The sequence below is a fragment of the Furipterus horrens genome, unplaced genomic scaffold (assembly GCF_987537825.1).
Source record: "Furipterus horrens unplaced genomic scaffold, mFurHor1.1.pri manual_scaffold_13, whole genome shotgun sequence".
NCBI lineage: Eukaryota > Metazoa > Chordata > Mammalia > Chiroptera > Furipteridae > Furipterus > Furipterus horrens.
The window spans coordinates 45,791,426-45,817,227 of record NW_028327183.1 but is presented as its reverse complement, the minus strand read 5'-3'; the positions used below and the strand labels follow the sequence as shown (position 1 = coordinate 45,817,227).

General features: G+C 52.0%; 2 protein-coding genes across 2 annotated transcripts; both read right to left on the bottom strand.

The window, feature by feature from the left end:
* Positions 1 to 2,957: 2,957 nt before the first annotated feature.
* On the bottom strand, positions 2,958 to 6,425 carry PNMA8B (PNMA family member 8B). Its single transcript, XM_090260755.1, has one exon. It carries the CDS (start codon positions 6,029 to 6,031, stop codon positions 4,190 to 4,192), a length of 1,842 nt encoding a protein of 613 aa, XP_090116881.1. The 5' UTR covers positions 6,032 to 6,425; the 3' UTR covers positions 2,958 to 4,189.
* Positions 6,426 to 18,166: 11,741 nt separating this feature from the next.
* Positions 18,167 to 25,802, bottom strand: LOC149994949 (uncharacterized). Its single transcript, XM_090260806.1, has 4 exons — positions 25,722 to 25,802; positions 25,344 to 25,415; positions 19,388 to 19,592; positions 18,167 to 18,403 (listed from the first exon to the last, which is right to left on the bottom strand). Coding segments are annotated over exons 1-4 (303 nt in total). The 5' UTR covers positions 25,747 to 25,802; the 3' UTR covers positions 18,167 to 18,402.

Genomic DNA, 25,802 nt, shown 5'->3' with positions numbered 1-25,802 from the left:
CGAAGCGTCGCGTGTCATGGGGCGGAGCCTGCACTGAGAAAGTCGAGGCCTTGCTGGCGCCAGGCTTTGGGGAACCCACTGCCGGGGAAGGGATGTCGTTTTCTGTCACCGGAATCCTGACTTCTTCCTCCGGGCCGTTCTAGGACCTAGTTACATTCCCTCGATCTCGGGGCGTCCCCCCCACCCCCGTCTTCATTTGAGCCGGCAGAGGGGCCTGGACAAGTTCATCTTCGAGGTCCATGCTTGGAGGGTGAGGGCACATCCTCGCTTCTCTGCACATCCTGACACCCATCTGGACCCCAGTGACGGCACGTTCATTTCAAGCCTGACTTACATGTAAACACGAGTCACCCCCATGAAGGCTGGTGGCCTGTTTTGCAGACACTGTACCCCTAAGTCCAGCACCGATCCAGGCTCTGGAGGGGTGAGTGACGACACGTGACCAACCCCCCAGCAGCTCAGCCCGGGCTCGGGGCTCCTGCACCGGCTGCTCCCGCCCCTGGATGCGCTTCCCGCGGGTACCCGCTGCCTCGCCCCTAGCCCAATGTCACCTTCTCACGGAGAGCTTCCCCGCAAAACCGTAAACAGGTGATGCTGGCAAACCCTCCGGCCCCACATCCTCAGGCCGCGCCCGCCGGCGTTTTCTCCCCGTGGTCACCGCTGTCTCACGCAGGACCCTGCGCTTCTCTAGGAGGCTTAGTATCTGTCCCCTCCCCGCGCAGTGACGCTCCACGAGGGTCTGCGGGTGTCTGTCGTGCTTCCCGCCGCAGCCCCAGCACCCAGCACCCAGCACACAACACCGGGCCTGAACACACGTCCTTTAAGTCTCCCACGGGTCCCTCGGCCTCCTCTCGGGACATTGCCTTCTTCTCCCACCCGAGGCGACAGCGCTCCGCTGCGTCCTCCTCCCGGGCCTCGGCACCTCTGGGACCCCCGCGGGGACACACCAATGCGAAGGGGCCTTGGGGGGGGGGGCTCCTCGCTCCGCCCTTGCCGGCGGGATCTCAGGGCCTTTATGCGGCTGCTCCTTGGACCCCAGACGGTGTTGCGTGCGCCCCGGGCTCCCTCTCACCGGGGCGGAGCGTCCCGCACCTTCCCCGCCCCGCGCATCTGGGTTCAGTTCTCCAGGCCCGCGCGGTCCATCCGGTCCCTCAGTCATTCAACAACTGGAAACAGCAGCCACCGGGTGCGGGTACCGGGCTGGCGCTGGGGACGCGGTGGGGGACAGGATGGACCGCGCTCCGACCCTGCCGGACTCCGCCGCCCCAAACCCCCGCTCACCCACCCCAACCCCCCACCACCGGGTGGACCCTGGGCCTCAATCACGTCCCGACTCCTCTGCCAGATGCGCTGCTGGCCCCCGGGCACTGGCGCCAGTCGGCAGCGGCGGAAGGGGGACGCTCTCTGGAGGTGCTGGGGTTTCAGTGGCGGCAGCGGCAGCGACGTGAGCCAGGGGCTCCTGGGTCCCTCCTCAGGCCAATCGGCTGTTTGTGGAACCTCCGCGGCCCAGCGACCGGGGCTTGGGGCAGCAGCATCCCCTGAGCCCGAAGCAGCTCCCTGGTTTCTCATCTGCGGGCGACCCCTCCCCCATCCACTTTCTGCACTTTGGCTGCAAACCCCGTGTCAATTTCCTCTGTTAACCTCCCACCCCCGACGAACAGTCAGTGCGCTGTTTAAAAATAAATAAGTGTACCAGGTGGCAATGAGAGCTCTGAAAAATAAAGTAAGAATAGGCGGGAAGGATGACATTCTTAAAAGGGTGGTCAGGACAGCCCTCTCTGGAAATGTGACATTTGAAGACAGACCCACATGATGTGAAGGGCAGACCCATGCAAATATCCGGGGAAGGACGCTCCTTTGACCTGTGAGTATATAGGAAGCCTTGAAAGGGTTCGGGATGGGGAGGGACTCCATGAGGCATCAGATAAGTCCTAAAAGGAACCCCCGGGCAGCCCTGTAACTATGTATGGGAGTGGGGCAGGGACCCAGGTAGGAGGGGTGGCCTCCTGGTCTGGGGTCCAGGGCAGAGCCTTGGAGATCAAGCATGGGAGCTGAGAGCTGGCCGCAGGTTACAGGATACAGAGCAGGGAGGATCCAGCTGAGCGCTAGGGTAGTTGGGCGGTGCCAGCAAAGGGAGTCTGCTAGCAGAGACTGAAAGATGCTGTAGGGCTGGCACTTGACAAGAGATAGGGCAGGGGGCAGCAGAGGGTGGCATTGGGAGAGGAGGCCAGGGATGGGCAGGTGGAAGAGCTAAGGCGTGGCAGAATGTAAGCATTAGGGCGGGAGACTGGATGGGGACACAGTCACTGAAGCAGAAAGGACACTGGGGCTAAATCAGCGACAGCGCAGTCCCAAGTGTTCTGGCTGAACATCAGCAGTGACAGGTGGGGCATCTGTGGCCCAACTTCAGACACTCCCCTCCCCCACTGCCCGGAGCACAAGGAGACCAGGCCAGAACACTTAATTCACTTTACTGAGGGATCCCAGGTGATGGTGCACAGGGAGAGGGGCCTAAATGCTACAGGGAGAAGTTAGTCACACACGGGGTCTCCCCAGCCCGAGTAACCCCCCCCCGCAAGAAGCTGCTCAACCCAGGACCAGGCCCTGAAGCCCATTAGACCCCAGGGAGGAGGGGCTTCCTCTCCAGCCCCACGTCCACCCTGTCCAGCTCCACAGCAACCTTGTTTGTCCCAGGGAAGTCCCTGAAGCCAGCCCAAGGGGGCCACCTCCAAGCAGCTCTCCAGTCTGCTTCAGCACCTGGGTGTCCGGAGTGGCGCTGGGACAGTCCAATTGGGCTGCGAGGACACGCCCAGGCATCCATGCCTTCCTCAAGATGTGCAGGGAGGACCCATGTGACAGGATGGGCTGGGCACCGCCTGCGGACGGGAACTGGGACACAGACACAGCCCAGGAGCAGAGGACTTGGAGGGGCGTCCAATGGAGATCACTACTGAGGGGAAACATTGAGAGGGGCAGAGAGGGCCGAAGCGCAGGTCACCACACGGACAGGACACGATACAAGAGCGCTCCAGGCCAGGGAGGTGGTGAGGAGGAGGGGGCGACTGGAAGGCTGACTGCACCTCCCTCTTTGGGACATTTCCTCCCTCTGAACATAGGACCCTGGTCAGCTCCTATGCCAGTGGGACCAGCCCTCACCCCTCAGGTGCCCGGCTCAGGGTCCCCTCTGGCATTTAATTCACTCAGACAGTGAACTGGGAGACCCTATCATCTTAGGGGCTGCAAAGCCAGCACTGAGGACTGGTCAGCCCAAGGAGGGGGCCACTGGTGGGGCGACAGGAAAGAGCCACATGCCTGGGTGAGGGGCACTGCCTGGCACTGCAGAGAGAAGCCAATAACCTGGACATGAATTGCTCCAACTGAAAATGTTGGGAAATAATTGGGATTTTTTGAAATCACTGTGCAATCTAAGGGAAACATTTAGCCTGTGGACTCCAGCAGGTGGCTTTGGCCTTGAGGAGCTAATTCATCTGGATCAGCTGTACCAGAGGTGGGCGGGGCTGGTGTGCCTTCCCTTTCTCCCTCCTCCTCCTCTCCAGGTCCCGATAACCGGTCCCCACTCCTCCCCCCTCTTCTCTCTTCCCCCACTTCCAGAGAAGCTGCCCCTCTGCCTCAGGCTTCTTTCTGGAATCATTCCCTCCTCTAGGCAGGGAGCTCAGCTTCACCCCGACACGCACTGGTGGGCTAGTGGCCAGGCCTCCACCACAGACCCCATCAGATTGGTGGGGGTCTACAGACTCTGGCCAGAAGCACGGGTCTGGAATCTTCGGGGCCCCACGAAGAGCCAGAAAGAAACCCCTGGCACTGCTGGGCTCCCCAGGTGCTGGAGTCCATGGACACATTCATTCCCCCCCTCTCCACTCCACCCCCGTGGAACCGGGGGCCACCCAAAGCCACGCCCACCCGGAGCCCCTTGAGACACTGTCCCATCACTTGGGGCTGCTGCCTCTAGGGATGCCCGTTTCTCTCTCCTTCTTCCATCAGGATCGCTCGCGCCACCTGCAAAGGAAGGACTGAGAGGTAAGGATGAGACCGGCAGTGCGCACCTCGCGCACAGCAGAGCACAGCGCACACGGGGAAGCGGCAGGCTGGTCTCTGCGGCAGGGAGGGCAGAGGGAGCGCGAAGGGGAGGCCGCATCGCCGGCCGCAGCTTCTCTGTCTCTGGGAGCCACTAGCAGCCCTTGGGGGGCAGCCTCCCTCCCCGACGAGCCTTCTTCCCGCGGGCCGACTTGGAGCGGGTGGGCGGTTGCCCCCTGGCCTCGCTGGCCTTGGCGCGGGCCCCGGCGCCCGCACGCCCCTTCTTCTTCTTGTCGCCGGCTGCCTCGTCCTTAGCTTTCTTCTCGGGAGTGACGCCCCGCCCGCCCCGGCCTCGGCCTCCGCGTCGGGTTTTGCGGGACCCGGAGGGGGTGCCGACCTGACCCAGAACCTTAGAGGCCGTGCGGGCTCGCTTGGCCCGGGGCTTCCTGGACGCCTGGTCCTCAGGCTCGGATTCCTCGCTGTCCGTGTCCTCGGACGCCTCCTCTGAGCCTCCGTCCGAAGGCCCGTCCGACTGCTCCTCCCACTCCCTGTTCTTCCGCGCTGCGAGAAGCGCCAGGACCTCCCCCAGGCCCCCTTTGGGGTATTTGAACTTCCCACCTTCCCAGGCTTCTTCCTGTTCTTCCTTCATCACCTCGGCCATGTCCTGGGCAGCCAGGAGTGCCACTAGCTCCAGGAGGCCCACCTCGTCTTCCCCCTCATCGCCCCAGCCCCCGAGGGGGCCTCGCGGAGCCTTCTTCCCCTTGGGGAGGGTCTCCGGCTCAGCCAAGGCAGAAATGCATTCCAGAAGGTTCCCGTCGTCCTTGGCCTTCCTGAGGACCATGGCGTCCACCTGGCGTCCTGCCTCCTCCACTTTCACGCGGGTTCCAGAAGTGTCCTTGGACATGACGGACAGGACCTCGGGAAGCGCATCTTTTTGGTCTTTCTTGTCGCTCCAGCCCAGCGACTCAATCACAGAAGCGATTTTCAGCATCTCCTCCCGGGCGGAGGGGTCTGAGGGGTCTGTATACGCCACAATGGCCACAAACTCAGGACTGTCCCCCTCTTGGTCTTGGCCCTCCCGTTCCTGTGAATCGCTCGCGGAAGCGTCGCTGTCTACGGGCTCCTCATCCGAAGTGTCTCGCACAGCCAGTAAGGCCACTAAGTCGGGGACCCCGCTCAGGTCTTCGATGTTCAAGCTGATCGACTCGGCCCCCGGGGTTTCTTTGTCCATCTCCTCCTTCTTGGCTTTGTCCGTCACTGTCACCAGAGCCAAGAACTCGCGGGGACCATCTCCGTCCTCTGCGTCACCCTGGAGGGCCCACTTCTTCACGAGCTCCTTGGCCGCGGCCTGGAGCGTGGTGTACAGCGCTCGCTGGTCGTCGACCCCGCTCAGGTCCGCCTCGTCTAACTCCTGGATGACGATGCCCAGGCTGTCGGAGGAGGAGTCCTCGGACCCTCGCCTGGAGGAGGCGAACGGCTGCCCTCCTCGGCCTCGCTTCTTGCCCTTCTGAGTCAGCCTGTTGCTCCTGGCTCTGCTTCTGCGACTCCGACGGCCCCTCCTGGCCTTGCTGGCTGCACCGGGAGGGGGGCCAGGCAGCTCCGACCCCTGGGCCTCAGTCTCCGAGGTGGGAGGGGTGGGCGTGTCCCCGGGGGCCCTTTCGTCGAGCAGCAAGCGTTTCATCTGCCTCAGGACTCTGGTGTCCTCCGCGCGGTCCTTACACAGAACCCTCCAGACGCCGTCCTTGCTGGGGATCTCCCTGGGGATGGCGGAGTGATCGATATCCTCCACGAACTCCACCAGGGCGGCCTTGGCCTTCTCATCCCTCGTGGCCCTCGTGTTCCGCAGCCTGAACCTGCCCAGGGGCAGGAAGGCCGGCTGCAGGACGGCTTCGATGGCTGCCTGCTCCAGGCCCTCGGGGATGCCGGTGACCAGCAGGGCCCTGTGCACGTCCACGTCCAGCCCCCTGCACCAGTCCTGCAAAAGGCTCAAGGCCATGGCGCGGCTCGCTGGCGCTGATCGCGCAGTGCAAATCCCACCCGGGAGCAGCGCCGCAGGGCTTGGAGTTCAGGTTCAGATGAATGTGGCCGAGCTGAGGGCTGGGGCTCGGGGCTCCCGCGGCCACTGGCCCACCCACGCAGCCACTGGCCCACTGACGCAGCGGTCTTTCCCAGGGTCCCCTCCCCAGGGCTGTCGGACAGTTCGCAGGGGGCTTACGCGTCCTGCCCGGAGAGGCCGCCGGCCCCGCCGCTCCGCCCTTTGTCCCTGGCCTGAGTGACGCAGCGCCGAGCCAGGTGCCGGGGACGGTGGCGCTGTGGCACCTGGAGCGGCACGGGGAGGGCAGCCGCTGGCCCGGCTCCCGCCGCGTCTGAGCGCGCACCCTGAGCCCCAATCTCAGCAGTTCCGCTGCGTCGCAGCTGCTTGGTCCTGCGCCTGCGCACACGGGCTCGCCGCTCGGAGAGCGGGGGCCCGGTCTCCGTGGCAACACGGCTGGCCGCCGCTGGGTTCTGGGGACCCGCTCTTAAAGGGCTGGTCCGAAGGAGGATGTGGCAGCCCCACCTTCAGCGATGAGCCCCCAACAGAACAAATTCACAGGGGGCGGGCGGATTGGGGTCAGAGTTGACGGGTGTCACTCCGTGGCAACAGGCTGCGGTAAGGGTACACTGGTCTCATCGGTGAGGTGCAGGCACCATTCAACGCACGTGCAATTCATCCTGGTTTTGTATATGGTGTGTAAAGGCGTATGGTCACCAGTGAGGTCAGACAGGAATTCTGCAGGAGAGCATTTCCCTGGACGGGGCCCACCGACTGGGACACGGAAATATCGTCGTTGCTCAACACACCTTTGCTTCGCCGTCCATTGCCCCTCCAACCCGCACTCACAGGAATCGGGCGCCGTAGTCCAAGCGTGGGGTTTCTGTCTCTGCTGCATCCCCTGCCAAGAGTCTGAGAAAGTTCCCGAGCTTCTCTAAACCTCAGCGTTCTCTGTGAAAATGGCCATCACCGCTAATCCTGCCTCATGGGGATTAGAGGGAGGGATGCATGAAAGCACTTGGAAGAGAGGTCGGTCTGTAGCTCGTGCTCCATCAAAGGCGGCTGTGGAAATTATTTATTGAGAGCTTATCATTATGTACGCATTTATTAAATAGGAAGGCAGATAGATAACCAAACACTTCAGGCTTTTTTTTTTTTTCTTTTTCTTTTTCTTTTTTTTGAAATGTAGGAAGAGATTATTGCAAGGTTACCATGGCAACTGGGCCAAGGAGCAAACCAAACGTCTGCTCACTCTCCTACCAACCCCCTGCGGCTCCTATTTCCCTGCTTGTCTCTTCTCCTTTCACCCTCCCGATCCCCAGATGGATGTGACCTTCTCTCTAGAGTGGCATCGTGGGACAGACAGGCAACGCCAGCCCCAAACACTAGGCGCAGGCACAATGTTACATTTGCTCTGGCTGCTTTCGGTAAACAACCAGAAACGAGTGGACTGAATTTTACGAATAGATGTCACTTATCCCCAAATAGACGAAATATTATCATGTGTGCTTGTCATCGGTATGAAACAAATTTTAATGAACTACTGAACATCCTGTTTTTCATAATGAGTCTCTTTGGAGCAGCCACATTTGAGGGCTCAGCAGCCACATGTGGCCACTGGGAATTTATCCTAAGGAATTCATTAGTGCGTGTGTGTGTGTGTGTGTGTAGACATGTTCAGCACTATGGTATTCTTCACTATGTTATTCATAACCCTGCAAGACTGGAAAAGCCAATAACAAACAAGTAGAAGCTGGCATTTTTCTGGCGGGGGTGACCGTGGGTGAGGAGCTGCAAGGATGCATATACCACATAATTCACCCATGTGAAGTGTGCAATGCGATGGCTTTGGTATGTTCAGAGTTGTGCAACCATCATCACACTCAGTTTGGGAACATTTTCATGATCCAAAAAAGAAAATGCACACTCCTTAGCGATCGGTCACTCTCCAACCTGCCCCACCCTCACCCCCATAATCACTAATCTCCGTTCTTACTCTGGATTTGCCTCTTCTGGAGACAGCATGTATATGGGGTCCTACGCTACATGGTAAGTGCATGTCTGGCTTCTCTTACTTGGTATCATGTTTTCAAGGTTCATTCACACTGTGGCACGTGTCAGGGCTTCATTCCTTTTTATGGCCAAATAATGTACTGTTATGTGAATATGCGACATTTGCTTAATCCATTCACGCATGGACGGACATTTGGGTGGTTTCCACATTTTGGCTAATGTTAGTAATGCTGCCATCAACAATCAAGTCCAAGTTTCTGTGTGAACATGTTTTCATTTCTCATGTGAAATACCTGGGAGTGGAATTGCTGGGTCACACGGGAACTCCGTTTTACCGTTTGGGGAACTGAAGAGGCGCTCTTTTCAAGAGTTTGGTTCAGAGCAGAGGCCTTTTTCTATTCCTACAAAGGTACTGCAGTGCTGCCTGGCAGCCCCATGGTCTAACCAGCCAGCAGCCATTAACCAGGAAGTCACTTGTCTTTTCCCACCTCACTGTCCCCATTTTATCCTGAGATGCTGAAGATTCAGGAGGTGATGTGTGCACGTGTTGGAACGATGCCCTTCCCTGAGTGTTACTGGGACAAAGGTTTCATTCTCACTGGGGGGACAGGACAATGTGACACACTGGGCTGCAGAGTATGGAGAGGACAAACCAGGACAGCACCTGGTACCTACAGAGGCAAGTCCCTCTCCCTGAAGTGTATCTCAGGGGCTCTTAATGGGATCAGTTTGACCTCCTGGGGGCAGTTTGCAACATGATCTGGGCCCCACAGACATCCAGTGGGCGCTCTGGGGAGGCCCAGACGGGTGGGGTGCCCAGGAAGGATCATGAGCTGTGAGTTGTTCCACATCCTCCACAGCACTGGGAAATCTGATCAGGCCTTCATGGCTGTGAAAAAATCAGTTTACAATGATCCGAGCTCAAGACCTAACTCCACTTTACACGCAAATGCAAAATGTCTTTAAAAAATTTTTTAGACTTCCGGCCAAGATGGAGGCCTAGACAGACAAGCTGCATCTCCCTCCACAACTAAGAAGGAATACAACTACCTCAAACTAGAGACAATCAGAAGTTCCAGAAAATCAAACTGCATGGAAGTTCAGCAAACAAAGATGTAAAGAAGAAATACTCATCCAGACAGGTTGGAGGGGTAGAGCCGGGGCTGAGAGGACACGGTGTGGTGGCGGCAGGCCGGCCAAAAGCACAGTCACACGTTTTTAAAAGTCAGGAGGGACACCTGAAAAGCGTTCCCAGTTTCTCACCGGACCTCGAAGCTCACGGTCCCAGTGCCAGGGAAAATAAAGCCTCATTGCTTCTGACTGTGCAAACCAGTGGGCGTTGGGGCGGAGGCAGAAACTGCCGGTCTCTCAGCAGAGTCCGCTTGTTTAAAGGGCCCCCACGGTCCTAGAACGTCCACAGACCCACCCACTCTGGGAACGACGGCCAGGGCAGCAGCTAGAGGGGTGGCAGTCCAGTGCGGAAGTGGGAGAGGTGCCTGGAAAAGGGGCGAGTGCTGGGCAGGCGGCATTGTCCCCTCTTGGGCCCCCTCCACAGTGCCACAACATGGTGAAACGGGTCACCCTGTACTGAGGAATCCCTAAGGCTCCGCCCCTTACAACATAACAGGAGTGACAGCTCTACCTGGGACGTGGAGGCAAACAAACCCAGGAGCCTGTCAGAATGAGGATACAGAGAAGTATGGCCCGAAAGGGGGAACGGATCAAGGTTCCAGTGGGAGAACTAAGTGACAAGGAGATAGCCAACCTAACAAGTGAGGAGAGAGTCAACCTAACAGACACAGAATTCAAAGCACTGGTGATAAAGTTGTTCACAGGCTTGACAGATAAGCTTGAGTATGGCAAATGCATAAGGGAAGAAGTGAAGGCTATGCTAACTGAAATGAAGGAAAATCCACACAAAACCAATGGTGAAGGGAAGGAAACCAGGGTTCAAAATAATGATTTGGAACATAAGGAAGAAGAAAACAGTCAACCAGTGCAGAATGAGGAAGCAAGAATTGAAAAAAAAAAAGGGAAACTTCCCAAATTTTGCGAAGGAGATGGACATACAGGTCCAGGAAGCACGGAGGGTCCTGGGCAAGCTGGACCCAGAGGGGACCACACCAGGACACATCGTGACTGAGATGTCAAAGGTGAAAGATAAAGACAGAGTCCCAGGGGCAGCAAGAGAGAGGCAGAGAGTTGCCTACAGGTGGGTGCCTATAAGACTATCAGCTGATTTCTCAGAGGACACTTTGCAGGCAAGAAGGGACTGGCAAGCAGTATTCAATGTGATGAAAGGCAACCTGCAACCAGGATTACTCTATCCAGCAAGGCTATCATTTGGAATGGAGGGTAGATGAAGTGCTTCCCAGACAAGATAAAGCTAAAGGAGTTCATCATTACTAAGCCATTATTATATGAAATGTCAAAGGGACTTTCTTAAGAAAAAGATCAAAACTCTGAACACTAAAATGCCAACAAACCCACAACTATCAACAACTGAATCTAAAAATAAAAACAAAATCCAACTAAGCAAACCAGAACAGGAACAGAATCATAGGTATGGGGATCATTTGGAGGGTTATCAGCTGGGAGGGGTGAGGGGGAGAAATGAGGAAATGGTGCAGGGACTAAGAAGCATAATCGGTTGGTACAAAACAGACAGGAGGAAGTTAAGAATAATATAGGAAAGGATGAAGCCAAAGAAGTTATATGCACAACCCATGGACATGAACTAAAGGGAGTAGGATTGCTGGAGGGAAGGTGGGTACTGGGCGGAAGGGAACAAAGGGGGAGAAAACTGGAACTACTGTAACAACATAATCAATAAAACATACTTTACAAAAATTTTTTGAAGATATGTTTATTGATTTTAGAGAGGGGAAGAGAGAAACACCCATGCAAGAGAGAAACATCGATTGGTTGCCCCCTGTACACACCCTGACTGGGGATTGAACCCCCAACCCAGGCATGTGCTCTGACCTGGAATCAAGCCCCTCCCCCCAAACTTTTGGTGCATGGGACGACACTTCAACCAGCTGAGACATACTAGCCAGGCAAAGCATCTTTTTATTTTTGTTTATTTTTAGAGCGAGAGGGAGAGAAACATCAAATTGTGGTTGCCTCTTGCGCGTCCCCAACCGGGGACCCGGCCGGCAACCCAGGCATGTGCCGGATTGGAACCGAACCGGTGACCCCCCGGTTCACAGGCTGGCGCTCAATCCACTGAACCACACCACCCAGGGCGCAAAGCATCTTTGTAAACGTGGTTGTAATTGACACTGACTAGGCCAGCTTTTATTTAGCCCGCCTGCCATACTTCCTGTGAAATCCATCCACTTCTCTGCTTCTTACTTCCCTCAAGTCCCCACTTATCCCTAAAGAACAGGTACTACCACCTGTCCTCTTGTTTTTGGCTGCTCTGTCCCCCTCAGGTAGCCCGCATTCATTTCTCTCCTAGTGGGGTGGATATGGGCCAGAGTAGGTGAAGACGTGGTCCCAGAAGCTGAGCAGAGAATTGGAGATGCAGAAACTTCTAGAAGAAGGAACCATCCAAGAAGTTGAGGGTCCCCCTGGCATTGCAGAAGCTCCGGGGTAGAGGGTCAGGGACCCTTAGGGAACCCCAAGGACAAACCCATTTTCATAATGATGCTAAGACATTATTTGCCTTTTTCACTCTCATTTTCTCACGGGTGTTCAGTGGAGTTTCCCAGAGGCTAAGTGGCCAGCGGTACTGCACCTGACTGAATGCAGAAGCAGGTATGGCGATCCAGCGTCTTCTCTTGAGTCAGACACGAAAGGGATTTGCAAAAAGAAACATAAAACAAGGCCACTCTTCTCTATTTGTTTGGTTTTGAAAAATATAGCTATTTAGCCCTGGCCGGTGTGGCTCAGTGGATTGAGCTCTGGCCTGTGAATTGAAAGGTCGACAGTTCGATTCCCAGTCAGGGCACATGCCTGGGTTGCCGACCAGGTCCCTGTTTGGGGGCCTCTGAGAGGCGACCAACTGATATTTATCTCCCACACCAATGTTTCTCTCCCTCTCTTTCTCCTTCCTCCCACCTCTCTCTGAAAATAAAGAAAGAAAGAAAATCTTGCCCTGGCTGGTGTGGCTCAGTGTGTTTAGTGCTGGCCTGCAAACCAAAAGGTTGCAGGTTCAATTCCCAGTCAGGGCACATGCCTGGGTTGTGGGCCAGGTTCCCAGTAGGGGGCGCACGAAAGGCAACCTATCAATGTATCTCTTGCACATCAATATTTCCCTCTCTCTCTTTCTCTCTCCCTTCCCCTCTCTCTAAAAACAAATAAAATTTTTTAAAAGAAAAAATCTTAATTAGAAAAGAGAAAAATATAGCTATTTAAACATTTGTGTGAACGTGTAACGTGTTTGTTATTGCTATTTTTAAAGACTTCATAAATAAGTACTTTTAATTTCTCAGTTGAAATTCCTAATACGGCAGATATCGTCAGATTGAACCCACATAAGTAAAAGCCCTTTGGGGTTCTTGATCATTTAAAATAATTTAACAGGTTCTGAGATCAAATAGTCGGAGAACCGTCGTATTAGAGATTACACAAAATTCCTGGAGGCTCCCAATTAAACAGATTATCTGGGGGGTGCTCCAGCGGGTAATAATTGACTGATGGTTGGTAAAGGCACTGCGGAGTGTCCCGGAGCTCAGAGCCCTGGGTTGAAGGGGCGCTACCGACAACGGGGGGCGCTGCTTGGAGACACGAGGCTGGAGGCCTGGGTCAGGCGGGCGGTGGCTGTCGGTAAACACCCATCAGACCACCCGAGTGGGAACGACCTCGGAGGGCGGAAGGGGCACTCCTTCTTCCAACTAGAAACGGGGCGGGGCCCCGGGGCCCGCCCCGGCACCACCCTCCCGCCCCCGCAGGTCTGCCCCACCCCCATCCCGCCCCCCTCCAACCTCCTGCCTGGGTTCAGCCCCCCTCCAGCCCTTACCATTCATTTCCCACAAGACGTCACAAGCTTCACCTTGCCTCTCCCATATTCTAACTTTGTGTGTCTTCCCAGGCCCCTGGAGAGAACGCGCAGACTCCCCACCGTGGCCGCCCAGGAAGAGAAAGGAAGAGGCTCTTGAAAACTTAAGCCCCTTGTTCCATCTTTTTTCCCTGAGCTGTGTCTCCAATTGCCCACCAGAGGGCGCGCTGACCCAGCAAATCCCTAACGCAGCTCTTCAGCCGGCTCTACTTGGAGAAATGAATTGTGATAATGAGGGTGATTAACATCAATGACCGCTACTTAACGCTCTACTGAGCTGGTCACGCCAAAGTAATTGACTAGAGTCCTGGATTTAGAGGGGAGGAAATGTCCCGAAGAGGGAGCTCTAGTCCAGCCCTGGAGTCGCTCCCCACCACCTTCCTGGCCTGGCGCCGTCAGGATCAGCACCTGCTACCCCAAGTGCTGATGCTCTCGTGTCGTGTCCTGTTCATTTGGTGACCTGCGCTTCGGCCCTCTCTGCCCCTCTCAATGTTTCCCCTCAGTAGTGATCTCCATGGGACGCCCCTCCAAGTCCTCTGCTCCTGGGCTGTGTCTGTGTCCCAGTTCCCGTCCGCAGGCGGTGCCCAGCCCATCCTGTCACATGGGTCCTCCCTGCACATCTTGAGGAAGGCATGGATGCCTGGGCGTGTCCTCGCAGCCCAATTGGACTGTCCCAGCGCCACTCCGGACACCCAGGTGCTGAAGCAGACTGGAGAGCTGCTTGGAGGTGGCCCCCTTGGGCTGGCTTCAGGGACTTCCCTGGGACAGACAAGGTTGCTGTGGAGCTGGACAGGGTGGACGTGGGGCTGGAGAGGAAGCCCCTCCTCCCTGGGGTCTAATGGGCTTCAGGGCCTGGTCCTGGGTTGAGCAGCTTCTTGGGGGGGGTGTTTACCCGGGCTGGGGAGACCCCGTGTGTGACTAACTTCTCCCTGTAGCATTTAGGCCCCTCTCCCTGTGCACCGTCACTTGGGATCCCTCAGTAAGGTGAATTAAATGTTCTGGCCTGGTCTCCTTGTGCTCCGGGCAGTGGGGGAGGGAAATGTCTGAAGTTGGGCCACAGATGCCCCACCTGTCACTGCTGATGTTCAGCCAGAACACTTGGGACTGCGCTGTCGCTGATTTAGCCCCAGTGTCCTTTCTGCTTCAGTGACTGTGTCCCCATCCAGTCTCCCGCCCTAATGCTTACATTCTGCCACGCCTCAGCTCTTCCACCTGCCCATCCCTGGCCTCCTCTCCCAATGCCACCCTCTGCTGCCCCCTGCCCTATCTCTTGTCTGATGCCAGCCCTCCATCATCTTTCGGTCTCTGCCACCAGTCCGCACTCCCAGGGTCATGCCCTCCAGCCCAGCCACAGAAGGCCCAGAGCAGGGTACTTTTGCAATTTGGAGTCTAAGAAACCCGAGTCAAGGCTATAGTCCACCTGGGTCCCCGGTATCTGCTCTAGTGCAGATTTCAGCCGGTATTTCTTGATGGCTGCATCCTGAGCACACTGGTTTACATATTTTTAATGTTCCAGTTCCAGCTGTCCTCTCCAGAAGAAGCAGAATTAGCAAAAGGGGCCAGTCCCCTTCCCAACAGTTTCCTGGACAGAGAGATCCAATCGGATACGGTTTCCCCATGTGGGGGGCATATGCGCATGCGCAGACACTCTGGGCCACAAGTAATTAAGGCGCAGGTCTGAAACTGAATGGGTGCAGGGAGTGGGGAGCCATGGATCACTTTCACTTTACTCCAGTAAAGTGCCTACATGGACCACCTAGAATCTTCCTTTCCCATCCCTCAGTGATATCTAGGGCCCAGCCCAGTCACATCTGGTGAGGAAAAATAAAGAGTTCATTCATCCTGTTTCAAGTTCCATCCACCTTTCTTCCCGTCCCTTGGCTCTGGCCCTGGGACTTGCAGTGGGCTGCGGCTCAGCCTTACTTCCTCCTCACCCCCCTCCTGCTCTTGCCCATGTCCAGTGGAGAGAAGAGAGGTGCAGGAAGACACATCTCTCGTTCGTCTGGTCAATGTCATGGTCCTGGCTTGGTTTTGTGGCTTTTCATAGTCACAAGGTGGCTGCAGCAGCTCCAGACACCATGTTCAGAGACAGGAAGCAGGGGAAGGCAGGCAGTAGGAAGCTTCTCCTAAAGACCGGACATGCCACTCTGGCTGGTGCAGCTCAGCGGACTGAATGCTGGTCTGTGAACCAAAGGGTCATAGGTTCGATTCCCAGTCAGGGCACAGGCCTGGGTTGTGGGCCAGGTACCCAGCTGGGGGTGTGCGAGAGGCAACCAATTGATGTTTCTCTCCTTTTCTTTCTCCCTCCCTTCCCCTCTCTCTAAACATAAATAAATAAAATATTTTTTAAGAGTGGAAATGCCTTTTCGCAGAAACCCCCATTAGACCTTCTTTTATATTTCTGGCCAGTGCCTGGTCACAGAGCTTCCCCCTTACCAAGCATGAGGCTGGTGAGGGAAGCTCTGACTGCTATCTGAACAAATCCCAGGTCCTGTTGGGAAGACAAAGGAGTGGGGGGTGACTTTATGGGTAGGCAGTAAACAGTATTTCATACATGTTCTGGTTGTCTGTCACTGCATAACAAGCTACCCCAAAACTTAGTGCCTGAAATCAACATTGATCAATACTTTGCACACAAGGGTAACTGGAGTGAGGCCCAACAGGAGCACTCCTCTCTTCCTGTGGCATCCACTGGGGGTGACTCTACTGAGAACTACGGAGCCTTTTCTAAGATGCCTCACTCACGTGGCTGGCAAGTCAGGGCTGGCTGTCACCAGGGAAGCTGTTCCTAACAGATGTACAAGCTACAGAACATGTCGTGTGGGAACTTCCCATGCCTGACCTCGTGGAATCTGTGTGGCCCCCCTATAATGGAGCTATCATCACCCCCAGTTTTAGTAAGGCATGGAGAAGTTTGGAGGCTTCCCCAACATCCCATAATGGGTGCATGTCAGAGCCAGATTTGAACCTGAATCTATTGGGTTCCAAAGCCTTACCCATTAAGCTCAGTAATTCCCAGCCCTCTGGATGTATCTTCACCTCCTCCTCCTCCTCCTTCCAGAAAGCAGTTGCTCTAGAAACAGCTCTGAATCCACTCTGGATTTTAAAATCAAGTGCACCCCTCACTGACTTGTATACCGGGTGAGCAACAAGTCACGCGTGACCTCCTGGAGGCACAGTGGGGTGTGGGGCAGCTTCGGTTCCCAACCCACTGCTGACCTTATGAGCTGTGACTGTGGGTGTCACTGTAACAAATACCCCTGACATCTCAGTGGTTCGCAGCCACCAATTTATTTCTCACGTGTTTTATTACATATCAGTGGGGTGGGTTTGGGTCTTCTTCATTCCAGAGGCCAAAGGGGCACCCCCCCTCCCTGTTTGGGTATGCTTTTCCGGTGGTGACAGGACATGGGTGGAACGTCGCAGCAGCTGCCATAGCTTCTGCTCGCACAGGACGCTCAGCATGTCCGCTCACACAATACGGACGAAGGCAAGCCACAAGCCTCCTCTTTGGGATGGGGACGCATACTTCCCCTGAGCCAGGCTGCGCCAGTACGCGGCAACGATCAGAAATGTGTATCGTCTTTAGAGAAGCCGTGAACGGACCGATAGAATGACTAACACACCGCCGCCTCACAGCAACGGCAAACCCTCCTCCGTGTGGCTTATGAGGTCTTGTCTTCACCACTAGACTGTGCACCCATCAAGGTTTGGGATCAGACTATCCGCAACTGAGTCCCGCACCGCTGCTGAGAGTAACCTTGGTCCTTACCCTCCTGAGCTTCAACGTCCTCATCTGTAAAAACCAACCTCTGGCCTTCTTGTGAAGTTCAAGTGTGATCATTCATGCAAAGCATGAAGCACAGCCCTGGGCACGTGATCAATCTAAGCCCTGACGGACGAAGATGTTAGGGACCAAAGGCTGGGAACAAAGGCTGGGAACGTGCTTTAGGACGGTGACTATGTGGAGCGCCCTCTGCTGGACAGTGACAGAACAGCAAGGCTGCCCTTCCGGCGAGGACTCGGCAGAATCTCATTGGTAAAATCATGTGACAATGATGCTGAATGACAGCTTTGCAGTTTCTTTTACACATTTGGAATTAAGGAAGGAAGGTAAAGAAGATTACAGGAAGGTGGGAGAAAGCAAAGCGGGGACTGGATTACACTTCAGAGAGGTCTGAAAAGAGGGTTACTCCGGCCTATCAAAAGTCCGTTCACCAGGACGCACAAGAACAATGAATAGGGCTTGTTTAAGGTCAAGATAAACGTTTTCTAAGGAAGTTATACACCTTGATGGGGGCGGGGCTGTGACTGCGCACCATGACCTGCGCAGTTAGGAATTTATGATCAGATCACCCTGTGATGTTGTTTTGGTCACTGGTCTTACCAGATTTGTTTTAAAGCCGCTATTTCATCCACAGTGCCAGCACCATGAGGTTGTTTAAAGATTGATTGAGTTGATGCATGTAAAGCTACTACAATAGAGACATGAATTAAAGATAAGTGCAGCCCTGGCTGGTGTGGCTCAGTGGATGGAGCACTGGCTTGCAAACCAAAAGGTTTCTGGTTTGATTTTCAGTCAGGGCACATGCCTGGGTTGCAGAGCAAGTTACGAGAGGCAACCACACAGTGATGTTTCTCTCCCTCTCTTTCTCCCTCCCTTCCCCTCTTTCTAAAAATAAATAAAATAATTTTTTAGAAAAAAAACTGGAACTACTGTAACAACATAATCAATAAAATATACTTAAAAAAGAAAAAGATAAGCCCTGGCCTGTGTAGGTTGGGGCATTGTTCCATAACTGAAGGGTTGTGGGTTCGATTCCCCGTCAGGGCACAAACCTAGGTTGCAGGTTCAGTCCCTGGTCCTGACACGTACAATCAATCCCTGGTCTGTGTGCATTTGGGAAGCAACCATCAAAGCTTCTTTCTCACATTGATGTTTCTCTTTCCCTTCCTCTCTCCCATCCTCTTTAAAAAGCAATGAAAAGAGGTTCTCAGGTGAAGATTTTAAAAAATTTGTCTTAAATAAGATGAGTGGAGATCCCCATCTAGGGGTAGGGCTTATTAGACAGAAGAGGAAGTGATATCGAGGCTGCCAGCTTCTGTTTATTGACAAGAGAAGTAACACCTGCCCTTGAAACACTCTCTTGAAGGACCCAGTACTGCTGTTGGAAGCCCAGGATACTGTAGGCGCTGCAGTCACCACTCCCAGCGAAGTCCCAGCCAACAGCCACCATCAACTGCCACCATATGGATGCTCCACCTTGGATATTCTAGCTCATTGAAGCCCTGACACCATGACAGCTCCAGCCAACATCCTGTGAAGCAGACAAAAAGTCCTGCTTAGCCCAGTCAACCCCCAAAATCATAAGAGATAATGAAATAGTTATAGCTTAAACCATAACCTTCAGGGAAGACATCGTTATTTTTAAAGCAGCAATAGCGAACAGAAACAAATAACACCAAGAACATAGTAACCATGAGCTGCTGCTATCACATCAGTTAATCTTTGGAATAACTGTGAGGGAGACATCGCTACTACAACCATTTTGTAGATGTAAAAACTGAAGCACTAGGAGTTTGCACTGGTAACCCCACTCTACCATTTGATGGAGGATGAGAAACCCCACTCCAAATGGACCCCTTTGTGTCAGAAGATTTAAATCTAATGGCTGAGGGAATCAAATATATATATATATATATATATATATATATATATATATATATATATATTTGCATGCTGTGCCCTAGGAAAGCTGACAAATCCAGAAGCATGCATGTACCTCCTATTCACAGAACAGTCCATTGAAAACTTGGGTTGTATGCATGGTGACAAATCGCTTGTAGAAATGTTTCAAAAATAAATCTGAAGTACTTAGTCACTGCGTGGGTTAGAACTATGATTAAAGCTGTTGGCTGCAGGCTCCAAAGGTGTCAATGGAATCTGCCTTCAGGGAAGAAAGAACTAGTCACGTGTCCATAGCCAACTGCAAGGGAAGCTGGGAAATGTAGTCCCCAGCCAGGCAGCTCTGGGAGAGATGAAGATGGGTTTTTGGTGGATCACAGCAGCAGTCCTACTACTCCTCAGAGTCTTAAGCTATTTCTGGTCACCTGAAAGCAGAAGTCCCCATCAACACCACCCCAGTGCCCTGTCAAGGGATCCTTCAAGGCCTTGTGACCCCAAACCCATTTATGCACTTAGTGACGAGAGTCCGAAGATGGCTACAGACAGGAAGCACAAGGCCTAGAAGGGAGGTGTCGTTAGCCCTTTAAGAGGATGAGGGGTGTACTTGGGGACTTACTAAGTGTAGCTCCGGCAGTCCTCAGCCTCAGTCTTCTCGGAGTCCTTGGGGATGACAAAGAAGCCCCTCATCACAGAGCAGCACCGCTGGGTGGGTCTGTGGAAGACGAGCTGTGACCCACAGCAGCTTACATCCGAGTTGCTAGAGTCAAGAGCCACCATTCCGCAGAATCGCCATCTCTGGAATCCGACCGCCAGCACCACAACTGCAAATGCGAGACCAAGAGGCAAGCTCCTCATTTGGATAATCGTGAGTCTTTTCTGCTAGAGCTCCCAACTCTTCCTTCCCCGGCTCAGAGCCACACCTATTACTGTGGCTACAAGCCCCATGTGTCTAGCTTCTGCATGGCAATCCAAACCGGCAGAAACTGCTTTCTGCTCGTTAAAATCCATTCTTGCCCTGGCTGGTGTGGTTCAGTGGACTGAGTGCCAGCCTGTGAACCAAAGGGTCTCTGGTTTGATTCCCAGTCAGGGCACAGGCCTGGGTTGCGGGTCAGGTCCCCAGTTGGGGGACTGCAAGAGGCAACCACACATTCATGTTTCTCTCCCTCTCTTTCTCCCTCCCTTCCCCTCTTTCTAAAAATAAATACATAAAATGCTTTTTTTCAAGTGGCTGTCTTGAGAAGTGAGACAAATTTTTTTTTTAATCTATTCTCCCCTTCCTCACTTAGTAATAAGATGCTCACAGTAGCCCAGTTAGAAACATCTGGCAGCCTCCCTTCTGGAGCTATTAGGTGTGGTTGTGTGCCTGAGTCAGGCCCTAATCAGCCCAAGAGCTGTGTACAACTTATTTTATTTTATTTTGTTAAAGATTTTATTTATGTACTTTTAGAGAGAGAGGAAGAGAGGGAGAAAGAGAGGAAGAGAAACATCAATGTGTGGTTGCCTCTTGCACATGCCAACCGAGGACCTGGCCCACAACCCAGGCATGTGCTCTGATTGGGAATCGAACCGGCAACCTCTTTGGTTCACAAGGCCAGTGCTCAATCTACTGAGCCACACCAGCCAGGGCTGTACAACATCTTTTTTTTTTTTTTTTTTAATATGCTTTATTGATTATGCTATTACAGTTGTCCCAACTTCTTTTCCCTTTGTTCTCCTCCACCCAATAACACCCCTCCCTTCAGTTGCCCCCCACTCAGTCCATGCCCATTGGTTGTGCATATAGTTCTTCTCAACATCTTCCTGTCTACTCCACTCCCTCCTACTATGCTTCTTAATTCCTGTACCATCTCCCTCCCTTTCCCCCTTTCACCCTCCCAGATGACCTCCCCCCAAAATATTCCCCATACCTGTAATTCTTTTCCCACTCTCGTTGCCTACTTATTTTGCCTTTGTTTCAGTTCCCTAGCTTCTATTGTTGGTTGTTGTGATACAGTTTTCATTTTAATGTTCATAGATTGGATTCTCTTTCTCCTAAACAAGTCCCTTTGACATTTCATATAACAGTGGATTGGATCTAATGAACTCCTTCAGTTTTACTTTGTCCTGGAAGCACTTTCTCTGCCCTTCTATTCTGAATGACAGCTTCGCTGGATAGAGTAAATCATGGTTATAGGTTTTGGCTTTTCATTACTTTGAATATTTCTTGCCAGTCTCTTCTTGCCTGCAGAGTTTCTTTTGAGAAATCAGCTGATAGTCTTATTGGCACTCCTTTGTATGTAATTCTCTTCTTCTCCCTTGCTGCTTTTAAGATTCTCTCTTTATCCTTAATTTTTGACATTTTGATTATAATGTGTCTTGGTGTGGTTCTCCCTGAGTTCAGTTTCTTTGGAACTCTCTGTGCTTCCTGGACCTGCAAGTCTATTTCCTTCCCCAAGTTAGGGAAGTTCTGCTTCGTTATTTTTTCACATAATTTTTCAATTTATAGTTCTTCTTCTTCACCTTCTGGCAACCCTATGATTCGGATGTTGGCCCGCTTATACATGTCCCATAGGTTTCTGAGCCTCTCCTCTTTTTCCTCACTTTTTGTTTCCTCTTTCTGCACTGGTTGACTGTTTGTTCCTTCCCTATGTTCTGATTTGTTGATTTGATCCCTGGTTTTCTTTCCCTCACCACTAGTTTTGTATGTGTTTTTGTTCATTTCAGCAGGACTAGCCTTTGTTCCTTCCCCATCTTGTTTAAGATCTGCTGTTAGGTCTGTAAGCATTTTTATAACCAAAGCTCCGAACTGTGCCTCAGGAAGATTTCTTATCTGCTGATCCATTAGATCAGATATTTGCTGGCTGATGAGCTTCATCATTAGGATCTCTATCATGATTGCTGCCATCCTGACAGTTTTGTGTTTATCTTTGCTTCCTGGGCAGGGCTGTCACACCTCCTACGCTATAGGGGGTGGAGCCCCGTGCACTCGTCACTACCGGGCAACCCTTCTCAGCACGCTGTGGCGTTCTGTGTGGGGGTGGGAGTCCAAGATCGATTCTTGCCATTTACTCTCCGCTGAGAGACTGGGAGCTTCTTCCTCCGTCCCCACCCGCTCCGGCCCTCACAGTCCAAGGCAATGGGGGTCTGCCTTCCCCGGTGTTGGACTCGCAAGCTGACGGGTCTGGTCTACAGCCGGGATTGCTCCCCAGAAGCTTCTCGCCTTCCCTTAAAAATGGGTGTCTGTGTTTACCGCTGTCCTGCCACCGTCGCTGCAGCTGCCACCACTAGCACGGCTTGACCTCTTCGCCCCAGCTTTGCCCCTCCTACCCATCTGGACAAACACCACTTCTTTATAACTTCATACTTCGGACTTCCATGCAGCTTAATTTTTTCAAACTTCTGGTTGTCTCTAGTTTTGCAGTAGTTGTATTCCTTCTTACTTGTGGAGGGAGACACAGCGTGTCTGTCTAGGCCTCCATCATGGCCGGAAGTGGTATTTCATTATTTTTAATAATCTTTATCTCTTGGAGATACATACTGAAGTGTTTAAAGATTAATTACCATGCCTGGGATCTGCTTTAAAATAATCTAATCTGGAGTCTACCGTGAGACGTGGCTCTATAAGCCCATGGGAACAGGTCTAGGAAACCCTTTACACGAAGGTGGTGCCCAAAGCAAAGAATGAAGCCTCTGCTCCTCCCAAAGCTGAGGCCAAGGCATGGCTTTGAAGGGAAAGAAAGTGGTGCTAAAAGGTGTATACAGCCACACACACACACACACACACACACACACACACGAAGATCTGAACATCACCCAGCTTCCAGAGGCCTAAGACACCGTGGCTGCAAAGGCAGCTTAAATATCCTCAGAAAAACGCCCTCAGGAGAGACAAACTAGACCACTGATCTCTCATCAAGTTCCCCCTGAGCACCCAGTCGGCCATGAGAAGATAGAGGACAACAGTACACTTGCACCCATTGTGGAGGTCAAGACCAGCAAGCACCAGATCGAGCAGGCGGGGAAGAAGCTCTAAGACAGTGACGTGGCCAAGGTCAACACCCTGACCAGGCCTGATGGAGACAAGCAGGCGTATGTTAGACTGGCTCCGGACTATGATGCTTTGGATATTGCCAACGAAACAGGATAATCCTAATTTTGAATAGTCCAACGGGCTAATTCTAAATATAAAAATTTTATACTATAGGCTCTGGCTGGTGTGGCTCAGTGGATTAAGCTCTGGCCTGTGAACCAAAAGGTAGCTGGTTCAATTCCCAGTCAGGGCACATGCCTGGGTTGCAGGCCAGATCCCCAGTTGGGGGCACACAAGAGGCAACCACACATTGATGTTTCTCTCCCTCTTTTTTTATCTCCTTCCCCTCTCTCTAAAAATAAGTAAATAAAATATTTTTTAAAGGAATGAAATTCTAAGACTGAAAATTTTCAGTATCTGAAATATAGAATTTACTAGATGGATTTAGTGCAGATTAGACACAAGAGAAGACAGGATTAGCTAACTGAAATGCATGTCAATAGAAATTATCCAAACTGAAACACCAAAAGAAAAGAAATTGAAAATAAAGAAACAAGCACTAGAAATATGTGGGACAAAACATTAAGATCTAACATACATGTAATTGAAGTCCTCGAGAAAGAGGAGAGAAAAAAATGGGGCGGAAGCAATGTTGGAAGATATAACAGCTACAGGTTGATGAAAGACACCAAGTCACAAATCCAAGAAGCTCTGCCAAGAATTTCAAAAGATTTCCAGTATCGAAGAAGGAGAAGTTTACCCACAACTGTAGGTGGTTAAAGCAAGAGTTTCAGACTAACAGAGTCCAGTCCAGATATACAACCCTAATTCCTTACACAATGTCCAGGCAGAAGCTCATCCTCTGATCTGAGCAACACTGAACACCATAGGATTCTAGATTTATTAACCATATAACAAGGAGCCATACTATGCATGCTATTTAAGACCTCTTATTTTATCTATGTAAATTATCAAGTTGAATAAATCAGTTCACATGTTATATAAAGGCACAGTTCACAGACCACATGACATAGTCACTCTTTAACCTGTACACTACCATAAATAATATAGAAACATTGTCATTCATTGGGATTGGGAACATATGCCATAAATTAAGCCCCAGTTTGTATTCCATTCCCTGTAACAACTGTGGGTCTTCCAATATTTTAATTATTGATGTGAGTACAAGACAGATTTAGACAAACTCTTTATCCATAATTACCTTTAGAAATAACTTATTATCTAAGAAGTTCTGTCAAGGAAAGTGACCTAAAACTTTGAAAATAAGATTAAAACATAACTTTCAATGTCATGCTTGGGAATTTATAATGAGGCTTTTTGAGGACGTCTCTAAAAATATAACTTTTTAAAAAACGTACCCTTCATAATTAATAGGGGTCAGGTGTTTTATGACTGTAAAGTTGAACACAAATAAAGTTTTATTTGAATTATCTACCTAATAGAGAAGATAACTCCATGGGATACAGTTGAATTGTCCCTTAAGACATTCAATAGTTCTGTATCTTACTCAGCAATCTTAGTTCAGCATCATCTCCCATTGGCTATATATCTCACCCTCCCACACCCCCTTTGGATCAGCTTGTCATCCTGCTGGGTCCTCTGTGAATAAGTTCAATAAAATGTTAAATGCACACATGATCTATTTGCATGAGAACTTTCCCTTTTAACAATTTGAAGATCATGCTTAGGAAGCCATGGAGGCAGATGAGTTCACCTAAGGAAGAGGGTAGAAAATAATACCAGGAAGTTAAGGACCAAACCTGGAGATCACCTATATCAGGTGAGGTAAGTGGGGGTGGGGGGAATGGGTGCTCCAGAGGGTGAGAAAATGGGATTATCAGAAAGATCTGGAGGAGTTGTGAGGGAGAAGTACAGTGAGAGATATAGGAAGCTAAAAAGAAAGTGGCTATGGGGAAGAAGGGTGTTTTATACATTTAAAAAATCCAACAGCCCTGACTGGTGTGGCTCAGTTGGTTGGAGTGTTGTTCCATAAACTGAAAAGTCTCGGGTTCAATTCCCGGTCAGGGCACATGCCTTGGTTTTGGGTTCAGTCCCCAGTCGGGGCATAGACAAGAGGCCCAATCAATCAATGTTTCGCTCTCTCATCAATTTTTTTTTCCTCCTCTCTCTCTCCTTCCCTTGCCCTCTCTATAAAATCAATAAGGCATGTGCTTGGGTAAAGATTAAAAAAAAAAATCTAACAGACATTCAACAAATGTCTAGAAACTAGAAAAACCATAGGAAAAAGAGGAGAATCCCTCACTCGCCTTAGTTGGTGTGGCTCACTTGGTTGGGCATTGTCCTGCAAAGCAACACGTTTCATTCCCAGGCAGGGTTGCAGGCTGGTCCCTGGTCAGGGCGTGTGCAAGGGGCAACCAATCGATGTTTCTCTCTCATATCAATGTTTCTCTCCCTCTCCTTCTCCCTCCCTTCCCCTCTAAGAATAAATAAATAAATATATTTAATAAAAAAATAAAATAAAATCCACTCAACCCTTTGCCATTCATCATTTATCACCCCCTGGAAACCACTGGTACCTTACCTGGCTCCTTCTGACACTGGGCAGAGACCTTTATCCGCTCAGAGAACGGGGAAGCCAGGAGGCAGAGGCCGACTGGAGGAGAGAAAAGGTGAGGACCTGAAGGTTGAGGCTGGGATGAAGGGCAAGTTGAGGACATGTTAGGGTATGAAAATAGGGCTAGTGATGGGGATGAAGAAGGAGAAAGAGATGGATAGGATGCTAAGGTGGGGGTGGGGTGGGCAGGCAGCTGGGCTAGCAATGGGGTTAGGTTTGGGTTTGGGATGGGGTTGGGATAATGGGTGGGGGGTGATGGAGTGGGATGGGAGTTGGAGATGTGGGTTTAGGGTTAGTGGTAGGGGCTGGACTGGGGATGGGAGGGTTGGAGCATGGGCTACATACCTAGGAGGAGCGGCACGGCAGCCATGGCGAGCAGGGATTGTGCAGGGCCTGGTGCCACACCGACACCTTTATAAGGACTGA